At 43.4% G+C, this 15,454-nt stretch overlaps 1 protein-coding gene across 1 annotated transcript; it reads left to right on the top strand.

The window, feature by feature from the left end:
• Positions 1 to 711: 711 nt before the first annotated feature.
• Positions 712 to 14,039, top strand: LOC311099754 (secretory carrier-associated membrane protein 1-like). Its single transcript, XM_084140498.1, has 9 exons — positions 712 to 906; positions 7,282 to 7,359; positions 8,528 to 8,641; positions 9,939 to 10,050; positions 10,183 to 10,311; positions 11,348 to 11,507; positions 11,602 to 11,703; positions 11,856 to 11,973; positions 12,227 to 14,039. The coding sequence occupies exons 1-9, from the start codon at positions 850 to 852 to the stop codon at positions 12,374 to 12,376; spliced, it is 1,020 nt and encodes a 339-aa protein (XP_083996624.1). The 5' UTR covers positions 712 to 849; the 3' UTR covers positions 12,377 to 14,039.
• Positions 14,040 to 15,454: the final 1,415 nt, after the last annotated feature.

Genomic DNA, 15,454 nt, shown 5'->3' with positions numbered 1-15,454 from the left:
TTGTTGGAAAGGTAGCATCCTATGACTGTGCCACGTTGAAAGTCACTGAGCTCTTTAGTAAGGCCATTCTACTGCCAATGTTTGTCTATGGAGATTGCATGGCGGTGTGCTCGATTTTATACACCTGTCAGCAACGGGTGTGGCTGAAATTGCCTAATCCACACATTTGAAGGGGTGTCCACATACATGTAGTGTATGTTGGAACTCAGAATCAAATAGGCTTTGCAAAAAATAACATGGTGTTCCGGAGACACTTGAAACCCCACCTCTTTAAGGAATACCTGGGATAGGATAAAGTAATCCTTCTATCCCCCCTTACCCCACCCCTCCCCCCCCCCAAAAAATAAAAAATACATATTGTAAAGTGATTATCCCACTGGCTATAAGGTGAATGCACCAATTTGTAAGTCGCTCTGGATAAGAGCGTCTGCTAAATGACGTAAATGTAATGGTGGCTGTGGTAGAATGTTTATTTTGATCAAGTGGTCTGATTTCAGACGTGTCCATGTAAACAGCATTATTAATATGGAAATCCGCCTTCTTGAAAAGCATGTAAACTTTTTAAACGAACTATTATTTTAATCTGACTATCCACAATAATCGTATTATTGTGTGCATGTAACCGTATTCATTGATGGTGTTCACATTTTACAGGGGCAAGCTACGGCAGGCAAAGCACAGACATCACTTCCGAGATCCTGCCATTTTGCTGCTGATGCTCAAAACAAGCCGGGTCCAGACTAGCTGGTGCTGTCTGCCGCCATTGTTTTGAAGTTCAGCTGTTAATTCTTTTTAACGAGACAAGAGACCAAGTCAGTTTTTAACAATTGAAGACGTCATCAAAGTAGAATGTCAGATTTCGACCATAACCCGTTCGCGGACCCTGAATTCAATAACCCTTTTCAGGTAAGTGAAATAGCTAACTCACCGGTCTGTCATTTGGCTATGCTAATTTGTTAGCCTGCTAATGTCCGTTATGTTGAATTGAATTTAGCTTGCAAGGATAGCTAGCTAGCTTTCTAGCGATGACAGTGTCACGTTGTTTCCGTTGGGCATGACAGCTGTAACGCCAGGGGTGTAATCATTAGTCTGAACAGTTGTTTCTGAATCTAAAACGAGATTTTCTATTGGACAAATGCAGGTAGATGATCCTCCCCGTTTCGTTTGCTTCGTTTAACGTTTTGTAACAGAATCGGCGTAATGAATAACTTACGCCCCAGCTAACTAACGTTAACTGGAGCACTTGCTAACAAACGTTTTATGTCAGCAAGTAGTTACTTTGAACAAAGAGAACGTTGTATCAAGTAATTTATTTACAAACTATAGCTAACTAGCAAACACGCTAGATCATGATGACTTCGCTTATTGCCATTCAATTGTGGAGTTATCACTTTGTGTCCTCTTCAGCCAGGCATCAGCTTAACATTGCTAGCTGCATCTTGACACCTGACGTAGACAGAGGCAGCGTATAGGGTCTGACAATACCCACACAAAGGTAACGTTAACTGTTGCCTCATCTCTTGATGATTCATTCACTAACGTTACATGTGAGTTTTTCATTTAGCAGGACAACTCATTGACATTGAGGTTGGTAGGCAGCTAGCTTAGGGTCTTTATGACGAGAGTTATGCAAGGTGGACATGACAGTAGTGCTACAGACTTCATCAGACCGAATTGTTGCTTGGAGTGGACTGTGTGGCACTGACAAGTTGTACAGTTATGGGGAAACAATATAGCATTATATATGTCCAAAATACACCAGTTCCCGACTGACACAATGCAGGTTCATCTTCGAAATCAAATTGTATTTGTCACATGCTTTGTAAACAATAGGTGTAGACTAACAGTGGAATTCTTACTTACGGGCCCTTCCCATCAATGCTGAGAGAAGAAAAATATAAAAAATAATAACACAGTGAATACACAATGAGTAATGATAACTTGGCTATATACACAGGGTACCAGTACTGAGTTGATGTGCAGGGGTACAAGGTAATTGAGGTAGATCTGTACATATAGGTAGGGATAAAGTGACTAGGCAACAGGATAGTAAATTAACAGTAACAGCATTGTATGTGATGAATCAAAAGAGTTAGTGCAAAAAGGATCAATGCAGATCGTTAAATAGTGTAACTGGACAGTTCGCGGCTGGGTTTCCCTTTGTAATCCATGATAGTTTGCAAGCCCTGCTAAATTTTATTTTTATTTAACTAGGCAAGTCAGTTAAGAACAAATTCTTATTTACAATGACGGCCTAGACCGGCCAAACCCGGACGACGCTGGGCCAATTGTGCGCCGCCCTATGGGACTCCCAATCACGGCCGGTTGTGATACAGCCTGGAATCGAACCAGGGGGTCTGTAGTGACGCCTCAAGCACTGAGATGCAGTGCCTTAGACCGCTGCGCCACTCGGGAGTCAAGCGCCAGAGCCAGTGTAGTACTTCTGACAAGCGCCAGAGCCAGTGTAGGATGCGATCTTGGTCCTGTATTGACGCTTTGCATGTTTAATGGTTCGTCGGAGGGCATAGCTGGATTTCTTATAAGTATCTGAATTAGTGTCCAACTCCTTGAAAGCGGCAGCTCTAGCCTTTAGCTAAGTGTGGATGTTGCCTGTAATCCATGGCTTCTGGTTGGGATATGTACGTACGGTCACTGTGGGGACGATGTCATCGATGCACTTATTAATGAAGCCGGTGACTGATGTGGTAAACTCCTCAATGTTATCTGATGAATGGCATTGGGAATGATAATCCTGCTCTTTGGGACATCCATCGTCTCAGCTGTTGTCTTGGAATCCAGGGCAGGCCACATTGTGATTGACAGGTGCAATACTCTATTCCAGCTAAGAGTCTGAGTAATTTCATCAAAACAACATGATGTGATGGATGCCTACATTAATTTGATGTGCTGTCATAATGTCACATCATATTCTGTGATCCCACTACCTTTGCTTTCCAGGAATTCCGCTTTGATACCTGCTGGTGTGGTGGTTGTAAGAAGACATGTTGCATTGCTTTTATTATGAAAATGGTATTACTTAGATTTGTCTTTTGTAGACTGTGGCTCACCAGGGATCCTCATAGCACAGCACAGCTCACCCCGTTTGCTTGGTAAAGAGGACCTGCTTTGTATTGTTTAGGCTACTCCCCAAGCTTGTTGGTGTTCCTTGTTTTAGACAGAAGCTTCTTTCTTCATTCTCTCTTGATCCTTTATCTCTTTCTCTCTCTTTCTCGCTCTGTCTGTCTATATCAATTCAATTATAGTTTACTCACTGCAAGGTTGCTCGCTGGCTCTCGCGCTCTGACACACACACACACACACACACACACACACTTTTGCCCTTTCTGGTCCTTTAATCATTGCCCTGTCACTCCTGGAAGCTGCGGAGTTGCCCTCAGGAAAATGGGTCCCCTCCGCCTTGCTGTTTGGATGATGTGGCTCGTCTGTAGGTTGATGCTTATGTGTAAGGATTATTGATAATTGATCGTAAGCATGGTTTTATTGTTAGTGAAGGAATGAATGGTGTACTTCCCACAGCTAGCCTAACTGTTCTGTATAGAAATGTGTGTTTAACTCAACACTAGAGCTGTGGCGTGCTGCTGACCACCGCACCACGTAAACAGTCAATTATTTATTGGGCTATACACGAATAGTCCCTCTCTGTTACGTCTGTACCGCTGCAGGTCTCCGAGGAATCCTACGTGTGTGTGAACAAACAGGATTGGTCAGATATTAGAGCTGGAAGGCTGTAGTGTAACCATCTGAAGTTGTTCAGTCTGTTCCTCCGTCGCTTGTAAAAGGACATGGGTGTTTTTGGTTCCTCCCTGTCACTTCATGGATCAATCAATGCACAGCACACACCTACAGTAAAACTGCAGTTTCTCTGAAAGCGATTGAAAGGCATGGATGAAACCCAGCAGGCACTGCAGTCCTCAATGACCGGATTTGTGTATCCCCTGAATTAGGTCTAGGCTAACCTATCAGGAAAAATATATATTTCTGAAACTGTCGGTTAAGTAGAGCCCTATAAAATCTGCGATGCGGACGGAATCACGGAATCCAGACAATCAAACAGAATTAAACAATATAAAAAAATGTATTTAACTTAGTAGGAAATCAACTAAATGTATTGAACTTATTAGAACATGTATATGCCCAAGATTATTATAAGACATGAACAAAAGCATCAGTGATTCATATTTTCCTTCAACTTTCTGAAGAGGCAATACAGGAATGCCCATGTCTGTGTGTGAGCGTTTGTCTACCACTTTGAGTAGCCTAGCCGTTAGCGATGATGCTAATAAGGATAAGCATCTTCCGGTAGATGGAAATGCTTTCCCAAAAACCTTCTCAATTAAATGTTAACTACAAAGTAGCCTATGCCTACCTGGTATCATGATTATTTGCATAAATCCAGTGGCGATTTGTTTAGTGAACTCTGCTACATGTGTGTTACAGAAACACCGCTAACCAAACAAGTCTCATGCTGGTGCTCATGTGAATTAAAGGGTATCTACACCCAAAAATGAAAGTTTATTAAAAAAATTCCAGACCTCAAACTTGGTCTCCTGATGTAGTTTAAGCATTTTTGTGGACTTAGAACATCCAACTAGTTTTTTATTGTGTGTGTGATTATGAGAGCGAAAACCTGAAAAAAACGGAATTTGGGAAATGTAACTGATTTTATAGTGCCCTAATTATGGCATTGTTAGATGACTCCCCATTTCAGCCCGTTTCAGCCTTGCGGCCAGTAAGCCTAATGATTTATGCCTTGCAACTCTGGGCTCTCTTCAATAGTTCATGAAATCATATGGTGCTGTCATGGCAACAGCTGGTGCTTAGGGTTACATTAGCTGCTTTCCCTTGACTTACTTCCTGGTCCTTCCTGGTAGTCTCTCTTATCAAATCAATTGTGTTCATAAAACCCATCTACCGAACATTCAGTAGATACAGAAGGGGTTGTTGCAGTGTCTGTCACAGTGAGATTGTTGTGGAGAGGGATAACTTGTAGGCCTATCTAACACACATGTTTGTGTGTCAACGTTGTGTGTGACTGTCAACATTGCCGCTTTCGCTCTGTGAGATGCTCTTTTCAAGAGAGCAATAGGCCTACTAACAGCTTCTAGTGGAGGCCCCTCCATTATTTATAATATTAACAGAGATAGTTTTGTTGTGTTCACATACATTTAACAGGTAGGCCTAGTGCATTATTGGGCCAATCTATATTGTAATGTAGGCGTTCAACAGCAGTAGTCTATCCTGTAGTTTTGTAGTTCCATGGGGTGTACTGAGCTTGTACTTGAGCACTGTGTGTCAATCTGGCTGTGCGTCAGGACCATATTAAAGATTTATCACGATACACCCTGAAGTATTGATGACTGTCCTCGGGACAAGGCGCAGCCTGCCTCTGCTACACACAGACATGAGACTCTCAGTCAGAACAGAACCTCACAGCCGAGGAGAGGGGTTGGACTGGGACAGACTGACTGATACTGGCTGTAACTGGCTATACCGGACTATACTGGTCTGTAGCAGTCTATACTGGACTACTATACTGGATGTATTGGATAGGCCTTCTTGGGCTGCACTGGACTGCACTGAACCGAAGTACCATCTGAATTTATGCTGCAAGAGTGAAAACGTGTCATGGTGAGCTAGCTACCTGAAATGCACCCTACACTCACATCCATGTGCACGCAGACAGCGATGACGGGCTACACCACGGCAAGCCACACCTTATTCTCTGTTTTAGAGATGACTGCAGCACACACCTGTAGACACAGTGGACACACACTAGTTAAACAATGCATCAGTCCTGGGAGGTGCACCTATAGGCCTATACTTTCATCACTTGGCAAATAGCCTACTCGTAGCCTCCCGGATTCACATGGAGATTGGAAAATGGCCTATGAAACTGAGATTTGAACTCACTGATACCAACCTAGAATCTGCGTAGCCTGAATAAAGGTTGATGAAAGAAAACAATTAGCCTAGACTGTGTATCTGAGTCTGCACAGCATGCCAGTAACGGCAGCACACAGAGTCCTTTGTCTTAGCAGAGAAAAGTGTTCTCTTCCCTCCTCAAACTCGTGGGCTCTGCGCTATTTATAGCTGTCTGTGTGGTGGTGAAAATGATTGGAATCATCTCGTCTTTGCCAGTTTGGGAGTATTAGGGCCCTATAAAATCACGGATGGAATCACGGGATCCAGACATTGAAACGCATTTCAACAATATTCAAGAATGTATTGCACTTAGTAGGAAATCAACTAAATGTATTGAACTTATTAGAAAATGTATTAATATGCCCAAGATTATCATAAAATATGAACAAAATGCATCAGTGATTCATATTTTCCTTCAACTTTCTAACACAGGAAAGCCGCTGTCTGTGTGCGTGTTTGTCTACCACAGTGTAGCCGTTAGCGATGTTGCTAATAATGATACATCTTCTGGTAGATGGAAAAGCTTTTCCTAAAACCTTCTCAATTAAATGTTAACTACAAAGTATGCCTACCTGATATTATGATTATTTGCATCAATCCAGTGGCGATTTGTTTAGCAAACTGCAATTACATGTGTGCTACAGAAACACCGCTAACCAAACAAGTCTCTTGGTGGTGCACAGTTGAACTACAACCTAAAAAAAAAATCCAGATCTTAAACTTGGTTTAAACATTGTACTTAGAAAAACAAAAACATCTGTTATATTACAAAAGTTGTTTTCGAGAGCAAAAAAAATTTGGGGGGAGAAACTGAATTAGGCAAAAAAATAAATATTTTATAAGGCCCTAGATTATAGACAGTGAAGGGTTGACAGTGCAGGGTACCCTGCTGTTAGGGTCTTTCTGTCTGTGGAGGAATTCTCTTCTTCAGATGAAAAGTGCTTGTCTGTTTGTCTGACTTCATATTGACTTTTGAAAACCTCTGAGGCCAGGTTAGGCAGATGAGGCTAGCGGTGGTGCTGCCCTTGAGTTTTGTTGCACTTGATTCGTAAGCAGACGTCAGAATGGGTTGCAAGAACTTGGTATATGCATGTAGGCTAGCATTCACTACAGATCTGTTTTAGGTCACACTGGACTGGAGTGGCTTCAGAGTTCATTCATCACACCACGACAATGCAGCATATAGGCTAGTCAATTTGAGTGCCTATTAGTTAGGCTTAGGTTACTACATGGGAGTATAGCCTATTGACTGACTCCCTCAATGCTCCTCATACTGTACTGTAGAACTGTGTGCCATATGTATGAAGACTGAGTTTCTGTCTTTTCCTATCCTCTCAGGATCCGTCGGTGACACAAGTAACACAGAATGCTCCTCCAGGGTTGGAAGAGTACAACCCCTTCACAGATGCCAAGCCGGTGAGTAAAGTGTAGTGTAGTAGTATTTGAAATGTGCATATACAGTATATATGATATTCTAAAACCTCACATGCGACTCGTAATAACACTAAGTAATTAGCCGATTCAAATGTTTATCTGTCTCCATGTGGTCCTCTGTAGCTCAGCTGGTAGAGCACGGCGCTTGTAACGCCAAGGTAGTGGGTTCGATCCCCGGGACCACCCATACACAAAAATGTATGCACGCATGACTGTAAGTCGCTTTGGATAAAAGCGTCTGCTAAATGGCATATTATTATTATTATTATTATTATTATAAAGATGATTTAGCAATATGCAAGTACACTATAGTTGATTTACAGTAATAGGCAATCAAGAAATGTCTGATACTAGAATTCTAAATAAAGTGTATTTAATTATTTTGTAAAAAATTCACAGCATAAATACAAGGCATGAAGCTTAAGTTGCAAAGCATTACAAGGCATTATTCTAAGCATGATCAGAGAGAGAAAGGGAGAGACGAAGAAACCATGGCTTGTGCCATTGCCCATAGCTCATGGAAGAGAGAGTGTAGGGATCTCACCACAGCAAGAGGAACACATCATATAAATCTCTTTTTGTAAGCATCTGAGTTGTTTGGATTCAAAATCTGAGTTGTTGACCAATAGAATTACTGTAAAGTTAACCTCCAATCAGATAGCAGACCTACAGGATGTAACCTCAGCTTCTCAGAAGTGAGACAATGGAGGTAGGCAAGATCAACACAGAGAATGATGAATTCCTAAGACAACACAGAGGAAATTATTGCATACAGTTGATAAGTCACTTCGAAGGCTGCCCTGCAAGCGCACTGCACAGTGTGAGAGGCCATGTGTTGAGGAGAGGTGGCAGGTAGATGGGAGACACCGACGCCATTGATGAGATAAAAACAGAAGGACGTAGCTCCAGATTATAAGTGTTCATTATGTTATTACATTCAGCTTCTGTTCATGAAGAATGGTTGAAGATGCTGATTCCAGAAGGTGTCTGCTTCACAATTGACACCTTATTCTCCCTTTAGTACACTACGTTGTTTTGACCCAAGCTACATATGTTTCTTGTCAAAAGTAGTGCACTACATGAGGAATAGGGTATGGTTTGAGCCATAACCAGTGTGGGATTGTTAAAAGATGTAGCTATTTTCTCCCAGGTCCACGCTGGCACAGCGCCGAAGGTACCGGCCCCCACCACCACCAACACACAACCAGCCATCATGAAGCCTACTGAAGAACCGCCTGCATACTCACAGCCTCAACAGACACAGGTACCCCCCACACACACACCTCACATCCTGTTCTACCCTTTTACGCCATGCTATTCCACCCCTCTGAAGAAAAGAGGGCTCAATGTAGCGTTGCATTTCCATAGAAACACCATGCATGCCCCCCACCCCCCCACTCACACACACACACACATTACACATGCGCACACACCGTGCTCTGGTGGGTTTGGCAGCAGGCTCTCCCACAGAGCGTGGCGTGTTCTAATTAAAAGCTGTTTGTGACAGAGTGTGGAGATGCTTCTAAGCCTCAGAGACACTACATAAACATCAATGTGGGCTCCACACCTCGCTGTCTAAGGGAGAAGTGTGACTTTGTGTTTGCACCTGAAAAGAGAGTGAGAGAGAGACACCAGCAGACAGATAAGACAGGAACAATATTCCTTATTCTACTACCTTTTTTTTCTACCTCTACTGACACATTTACCTGTTTTTTTAAATGTTTGGGCATACACACACAGAGATGATATCAGAATGCTGCAACCTAGATCAGATGTACAGCTTAAGACAACGTCGTCACGAATCTGGGACCAGCGCCGTTGCTAACTACTGGTGCCGTTACTAACTACCAGCACCATTGCGAACTAGCATAGTCCCATTGTTGCAAAGAGTTATGGGATATTAGAATCCCGTTGTCTTGACCTTTGTCATCTACAACCTAGGCTGCAACCAGGAAGTTGGCAATAAGGCATGTGACTAGTATCCTGTCCCTTGTCCTGTTGAAATATCTTCCTACCTTTAAAGATGCATTGGGCAGCATTTTGTCAGTAGTTTGGCTAGTGCCTAGTAGCAATAGCTAGTGACGTCAAATGCAACCATTGCTTCACCTGCAGCTGTTGCATGCTAGAGATTGGGCGCGCGCACACACACACACACATACACACACACAACCAGCAATGCCTGCCTAGCGATTAGCATTTAGTCAAATTAAAACCAGAACGTTAATTATTCTGACTCGCATGGAGAGAAAGGAGGTGGAGATGACTTCTGGGACTGTGCTGTGTGCTGACAGTAGTCTGCCAAACACATGCACACACACACACACACACACACACACATTACTAAAACAAAAAGTCAGCTGCCTCAATGTCAGTTTCAAGTTGACTTGAAGTTCACGGTTTGTCAGAGGTCAAATCAGACTTGTCAGCCATATGGAGCCTGATCTAGTCTGGATAACATCTAGAACATCTCTGTACTGTATATCTCTTTTGTGTGTTTAGTATAGTGTTAGTGCGCACTGTTTGATGTGTGTGTGTGTGTGTGTGTGTGTGTGTGTGTGTAGGAGCAGGCGTGGGCGGCTACAGAGCTGCTGAGGAGACAGGAGGAGCTGGAGAGGAAGGCAGCGGAGCTAGACCGCCGGGAGAGAGAGATGCAGTCGCTCAGCACATCAGGAGGTTGGCACCAACCTTCACACAACATTCAACCAATGGTCTTGCATTCGAACTACGTTACACTTTGTCAGACCCAAACCTTCACACAACATTTTGCAGAATCATTCAAGCATTGCTCTCTTCTCTCTGTCCCAGGTAGGAAAAACAACTGGCCTCCTCTCCCAGAGAAGTTCCCCGTGGGCCCATGTTTCTACCATGACATCACAGTGGATATCCCTGTAGAGTTCCAGAAGACTGTCAAGATCATGTACTACATCTGGATGTGTGAGTTACCTCTGCCCTCTTGTCAAGTCATCTGCCCCCCTCAGTGCTTGTAACGTCAGAAAACAGACACTACTATGGCAAATGTACACTTTAGAATTGTTCTTTCAATATGACTGAACCTTTGCCTCAGTTTTGTCGCTAGCTTCGAAGAAATCTGATCTCCAGAAGTCTCTTTCTTTACTTGACAGCCAGTCTGTTAAATATGAAAAGGCCATTGAGAGGGATTATGAAGGACATTTATTAGATATGAGCCAATAGCACAGCGTGGAATTCCACCGCCACATGGGTAGGTCATGTGGTTGGTTATGTGACCGGGTCAGGTGACTGGGGGGGAGACATTGGGAGTTCCAACCTGTCTTGAGGCCCTACCCTCCCTCTCTTATCTCTCACTCTTCCTCGCGCTACCCTCTTCCTCGCCCTCACTCCCTCTCTTATCTCTCTCTCTCGCTCTCTCTCTCTCTCTCTCTCCTCTACCTACACGTTATGTATTCTCTCTCTCACCCAGAGTGTGAGAGTAGTGTTAGATTCCTCAGTATGGTGCAGAATCCTGCCACTGTAGCTATATGACTATACCATGCCAATGTGACTGTACACTACAACACACCAGACTCTATACAATGCCCAGAGCCATGCCATTATTGTAGCCCCAAGGTAGAGTTCTGCTCATTGTGAATTATTTAATTGACCGTGTGTGCGCACCACCAGGCTCCTTAGTGTGTTAAATTATTAAGCAGCCATCTTTCCTTGTCCTCCTCCTATTCCTAACATCCTGTTCTTCATTAGCATGACTTGGCAGGACACTGAAGTAGCCTATTAGGGCCTCTATCAAAAAGGATCTTTCAGATAGAAATGTAATGTGATGCGGCATAGGACCTATATCAAGTACTCTCTCTTTCACATAGAAATGTAACTTAAAGAGCTGATACACATCTCTATTCTACACAACTGCCATTTCTGTCTGCTCTATATGTTACATTTCTATATACAACATTTTTATTTAAACTAATCAGTGGTATTGTTTGTCATTCCCCTCAAGTCCACACAGGGACGCTGTTTGCCAACATGTTTGGCTGTCTGGCCTGGTTCTGTGTGGATGCGTCCAGGGGAGTGGACTTTGGTCTGGCCATGCTCTGGTTCATGATCTTCACCCCCTGCTCCTTCGTCTGCTGGTACAGACCCCTCTATGGAGCTTTCAGGTGGGTGTACAAACAAGCACACAAACGGAGTCACACAGACATACACACTCACAGAGGCCGTTCATTAAACAGCAATCTCTTTCTCTCTCTCCAGGAGTGACAGCTCGTTCCGTTTCTTCGTCTTCTTCTTCGTCTACATCTGTCAGTTTGGTGTCCACGTGATGCAGTCCATCGGCATCTCCGGCTGGGGCGCCAGGTGAGGACAGTCACTGTCACAGACATTAACAGGAAGTGACATGGACACACGGTTCTTTGACATCACTCGGAATAGATGTTATTCACCTTGATATGGATAGAGATTCAGTACCTAATATCCTCTCTCTGGTTGTCCTTCTCTATCTCCTACAGTGGGTGGATCTCAGCTCTGACTGGTCTGAATAAGAGCATCCCTGTTGGCATCATCATGATCCTCATCGCTGCTCTCTTCACCGCCCTGGCTGCCATGTCCCTCATCATGTTCAAAAAGGTACCCTACACACAATCCCTCATCATAATCATGAAGCTGTGAATGAGCCTCAGCCTTTCACCATGTTTGAGAAGATTAGATTCAAAGGAATCATAACATCCACACATTCTTTGAGATGATGAACACTTGGGGTATTTATAGACATCATTTAAATAATTACCTCCCCTCCTCCCTCTCCCCCCTCCCCTCCTCTTCTCCGCCCCTTTTCTCCTCTATCCCTCCCTCTCCCCTCCTCCCCCTCTCATCCCTTCAGGTCCATGGCATGTACCGTACCACGGGGGCCAGCTTTGAGAAGGCTCAGGCAGAGTTCGCCACGGGCGTCATGGCCAACAAGACGGTCCAGACTGCCGCCGCTACCGCAGCCTCCAACGCCGCCAGCGGAGCCTTCAAGCAACAGATCTGATTGGCCCCTAGAGCCCGCCCTATTTCTTCTCTCTGTCCAATCCAAGCCCCCGAGCGAGCTCAAGCTTCCCTGCCCTCCTAACCTAGCTCTACTCGCATGACTAGGATGAGACCATAGAGATAGAGGACTCATCTTTATATTTGTGCCATTATAGCGTCTGTGACAGCATGGGCAGTGCAATTGAGGCTACAACCCATAAGAATCCTTACCCAGTTGACTACTTTGATTTCTTGAACTCCCTATGGTCGATGTCTGCGTCTCCACGGAAATCAAATTAGCATTAGCATAATAAGCATAATAAAACAATCCCAATAAAAATCTGTCAGTTTAAGCTAGAGATATGTTTTTGTTTGCATTGGATGCGTCTCAATCCACCGCATGCGCCTATGCCACACTTCCTCATCTGAGGTGAAAGGTGACAGAGCTAGAGTGGTGTTTGTCAGACCATGAGACAAAAATCGTCTGTACCGTCCGAACGGTTTGGCTTGCAAACTATCTATGGAATGATTAGACGCTCACAAACACAATGGTGTTCTCCGTTTAGCTGTATGACCCCCACAAGCATCTTGGGACTCGTCTGAAGTCGGTATATCCGATCTGCCAACTTCTGTCTGTAACGTCCGAACAGTTTGAGCTACACACTAATACCCCTCTGTGGAAAAGCAAGACTAATGAACACGTACATATTGGTTGTTTTGCTCTAGGACGCTCACAAGACTCGTCTGAAAGTCCCCCGGTACCAGTTGAAAAAATTTATGGAAGTATATATGGACACTGTTTAGTGCCAAAAATAAGGGGTGAAATGCATGTAATAAAAAATTAATAAACATGTTTCCAGATCTTTCTAATATCTGTCAGATATAGGATGGACACTTCAGAACAAACTTCCTTTAGATTTTTTTGGGGGGGACTATCTGTTGTTCCATGTAGTGAATATTTTATTCAATGCGTTTGTATGGGCTAAGGGCACTAAGGCCAAATATTATTTTAAATTTTTTTATACTTCAAGGGGTCTTAAAATTCAAAATCAAATAGTAAAATGATTCTTGGTATGACCTTCTTAAAACAATTCCATAAAGCTTAGTAGAACCCCCTCTCCCCCGGCTTAGACAGGGCTTAGATTCTTATGGGTTAAAATGGCGGAAGCACTCAATGTCGCTGCCCATGCTAAAACGGCCTTTTGGCCAATAGAGTCCTCTATCATTCTCTATGGATGAGACCTAGAAGAATGAGACCAATGATGTCATAGTAGATGAAAGCAGGAAGTAGATATGAGAGGCTTGTGTTTAAGTCGTTTCATTCAGTTCCGTTCAGCTCCCAGTGCAGATGTACATCCTGTAGACATCACCGTCTTATCCCTCTCCGTCTCATCCACCAATCCCCGCCTCTCTCCACCCTAGTGGCTTTATTAATGCACTCCTGTCCTGTGTCTGTCTGACCCCACACCCCCTTAGTCATGTCACTATACAAGTGTTTGCAAACTTTCCTTGAAGTGTGGGTGTGCAGCTGTGTGTGTGTGCATATATGAATATTAGTGTCTCTATATATGTTAATGCCGAGGCCTATTCGTTGTGTGCATTCCAGATGCAGATTCTGTCACTCCCTCTGATGCAAGTCAATTCACTTCACCAATACACTAATGGCTGTAGCTATCCATAAACTTACTCTACTCATTTATTAACTGGATTTAACCAAGTACTGTTAGAAATGTTTTAACACTTAATGAACTCAAAACACTTCTTTACTTATTTTGAACCCTGAGCCGGTCAGGCAGGGATGGCCACCAGTCGGTGGTCAGTTCGTCTGCCCTCTGGTGGTGAGACCTGGTAGTGTTGATGAATGCTGTGCATTCTACGACGTTGTCACCTCGGAATGATCACATCTAGACTGATTAATCTCAAGAAGTGAGTGTAAACCCATCAGATGTCTAAACAAGAAAGTGTCTCAGAAATCAGGTTTCTATCTGCTGTCTTGGTTAGATTTTTCGTTCTGGGTCTTCATGTTCTCTGTCTCACAGCCATGTCGTAGTAGCTTGAAGTATTGCCTTTAACATATTTTATTATCAAAATACCTTATAATATAAACAAAGAACCAGATGACAGCGACCTAAATGTCATAGCCTCTATCCTTGTACCGTCCTTTAGTGGCAAAGTTGCATTTCATGTAGACACTCCTTCACACACGGACATCTGTATACATATCCACCCGCACACCCAAAAGCCCTATGCTTTCAGGCCTGCACATGTATGCTAGCTAAGCTATATGCTAACAACTGACTCCAGTGAGCGAGCGCTAGCTAGTCTCCAGCCTTGGTTTTCTAGTGGAGGTATACAGTACCTCAGTTACAGTTAGCACTCCTCAGGATAATATCAACATATACAGTACTCTTTACATGCATGACAAAGCTTGCTGATCTACTGGACACTGCTCTGGTCTAGGCCTCTGTGTATTATAGATGTCTATGGTTACACTCCGGTTTGTGAGTCAACTGATCAAAAAGGAGGATTCTGTGTCTTTGAAGTTAATGCTGTGCATTAAACTGAACCGGTCCAGTAATCCCTGTTTCTCCAAACACTCCAGAACAGGAGAAATCTCCCAGTAATATCATTGGTCTATGCTGTATGGATGTGTAGACGCTGATAGCCTGAGTATATTAGTTATATTATTATATTAATTGTATGATTGAGTGAAAGGAGCGATTTTCCCCCAGTGTTTGATTTGCGCCTTCTGATCCCGAGAGTGGCTTGTTTATTTATCTGTTTGTTCTGTGTGTCTTTCTCTTAGTTGCATTTTATTCATTATCATGTTGGAGAGAAAGTCCTGCATAAACTCTAACGTTCTTGTTTTGAGTGTTAACTGTGAACCTGCCTGTGACTTTCACCCTTTCAGTGTGACATGAAGAAGGGTTGGGGTCGTTAGAGAAGGGTATGTGGGCTGTAATATCATTGGTGTGGCGTGTGTGTCAGTTAAAGTGAAAAATTCATTCAACTCTCTGTGGTTTGTTAGTGTCTTGAGTATATGCCTGTGAACGTGTGCGCGCCTGCGTGTGAGATAATGTGTGCTGAGCTACTTTAGGTT

The sequence above is a fragment of the Coregonus lavaretus genome, assembly GCF_964263955.1.
Source record: "Coregonus lavaretus genome assembly, chromosome: 24".
NCBI lineage: Eukaryota > Metazoa > Chordata > Actinopteri > Salmoniformes > Salmonidae > Coregonus > Coregonus lavaretus.
The sequence above is the reverse complement of the archived record's forward strand: the minus strand, read 5'-3'. Positions and strand labels throughout refer to the sequence as shown.

What these genes read in the sequence shown, in the direction of transcription:
- LOC311099754 (XM_084140498.1), top strand. Translation starts at nt 850, where the DNA reads ATGTCAGATTTCGACCATAACCCGTTCGCGGACCCTGAATTCAATAAC. An exon ending in AATTCAATAACCCTTTTCAG is followed by an intron (nt 907 to 7,281) that starts GTAAGTGAAATA and finishes CTATCCTCTCAG; the next exon opens with GATCCGTCGGTGACACAAGT. An exon ending in CCTTCACAGATGCCAAGCCG is followed by an intron (nt 7,360 to 8,527) that starts GTGAGTAAAGTG and finishes ATTTTCTCCCAG; the next exon opens with GTCCACGCTGGCACAGCGCC.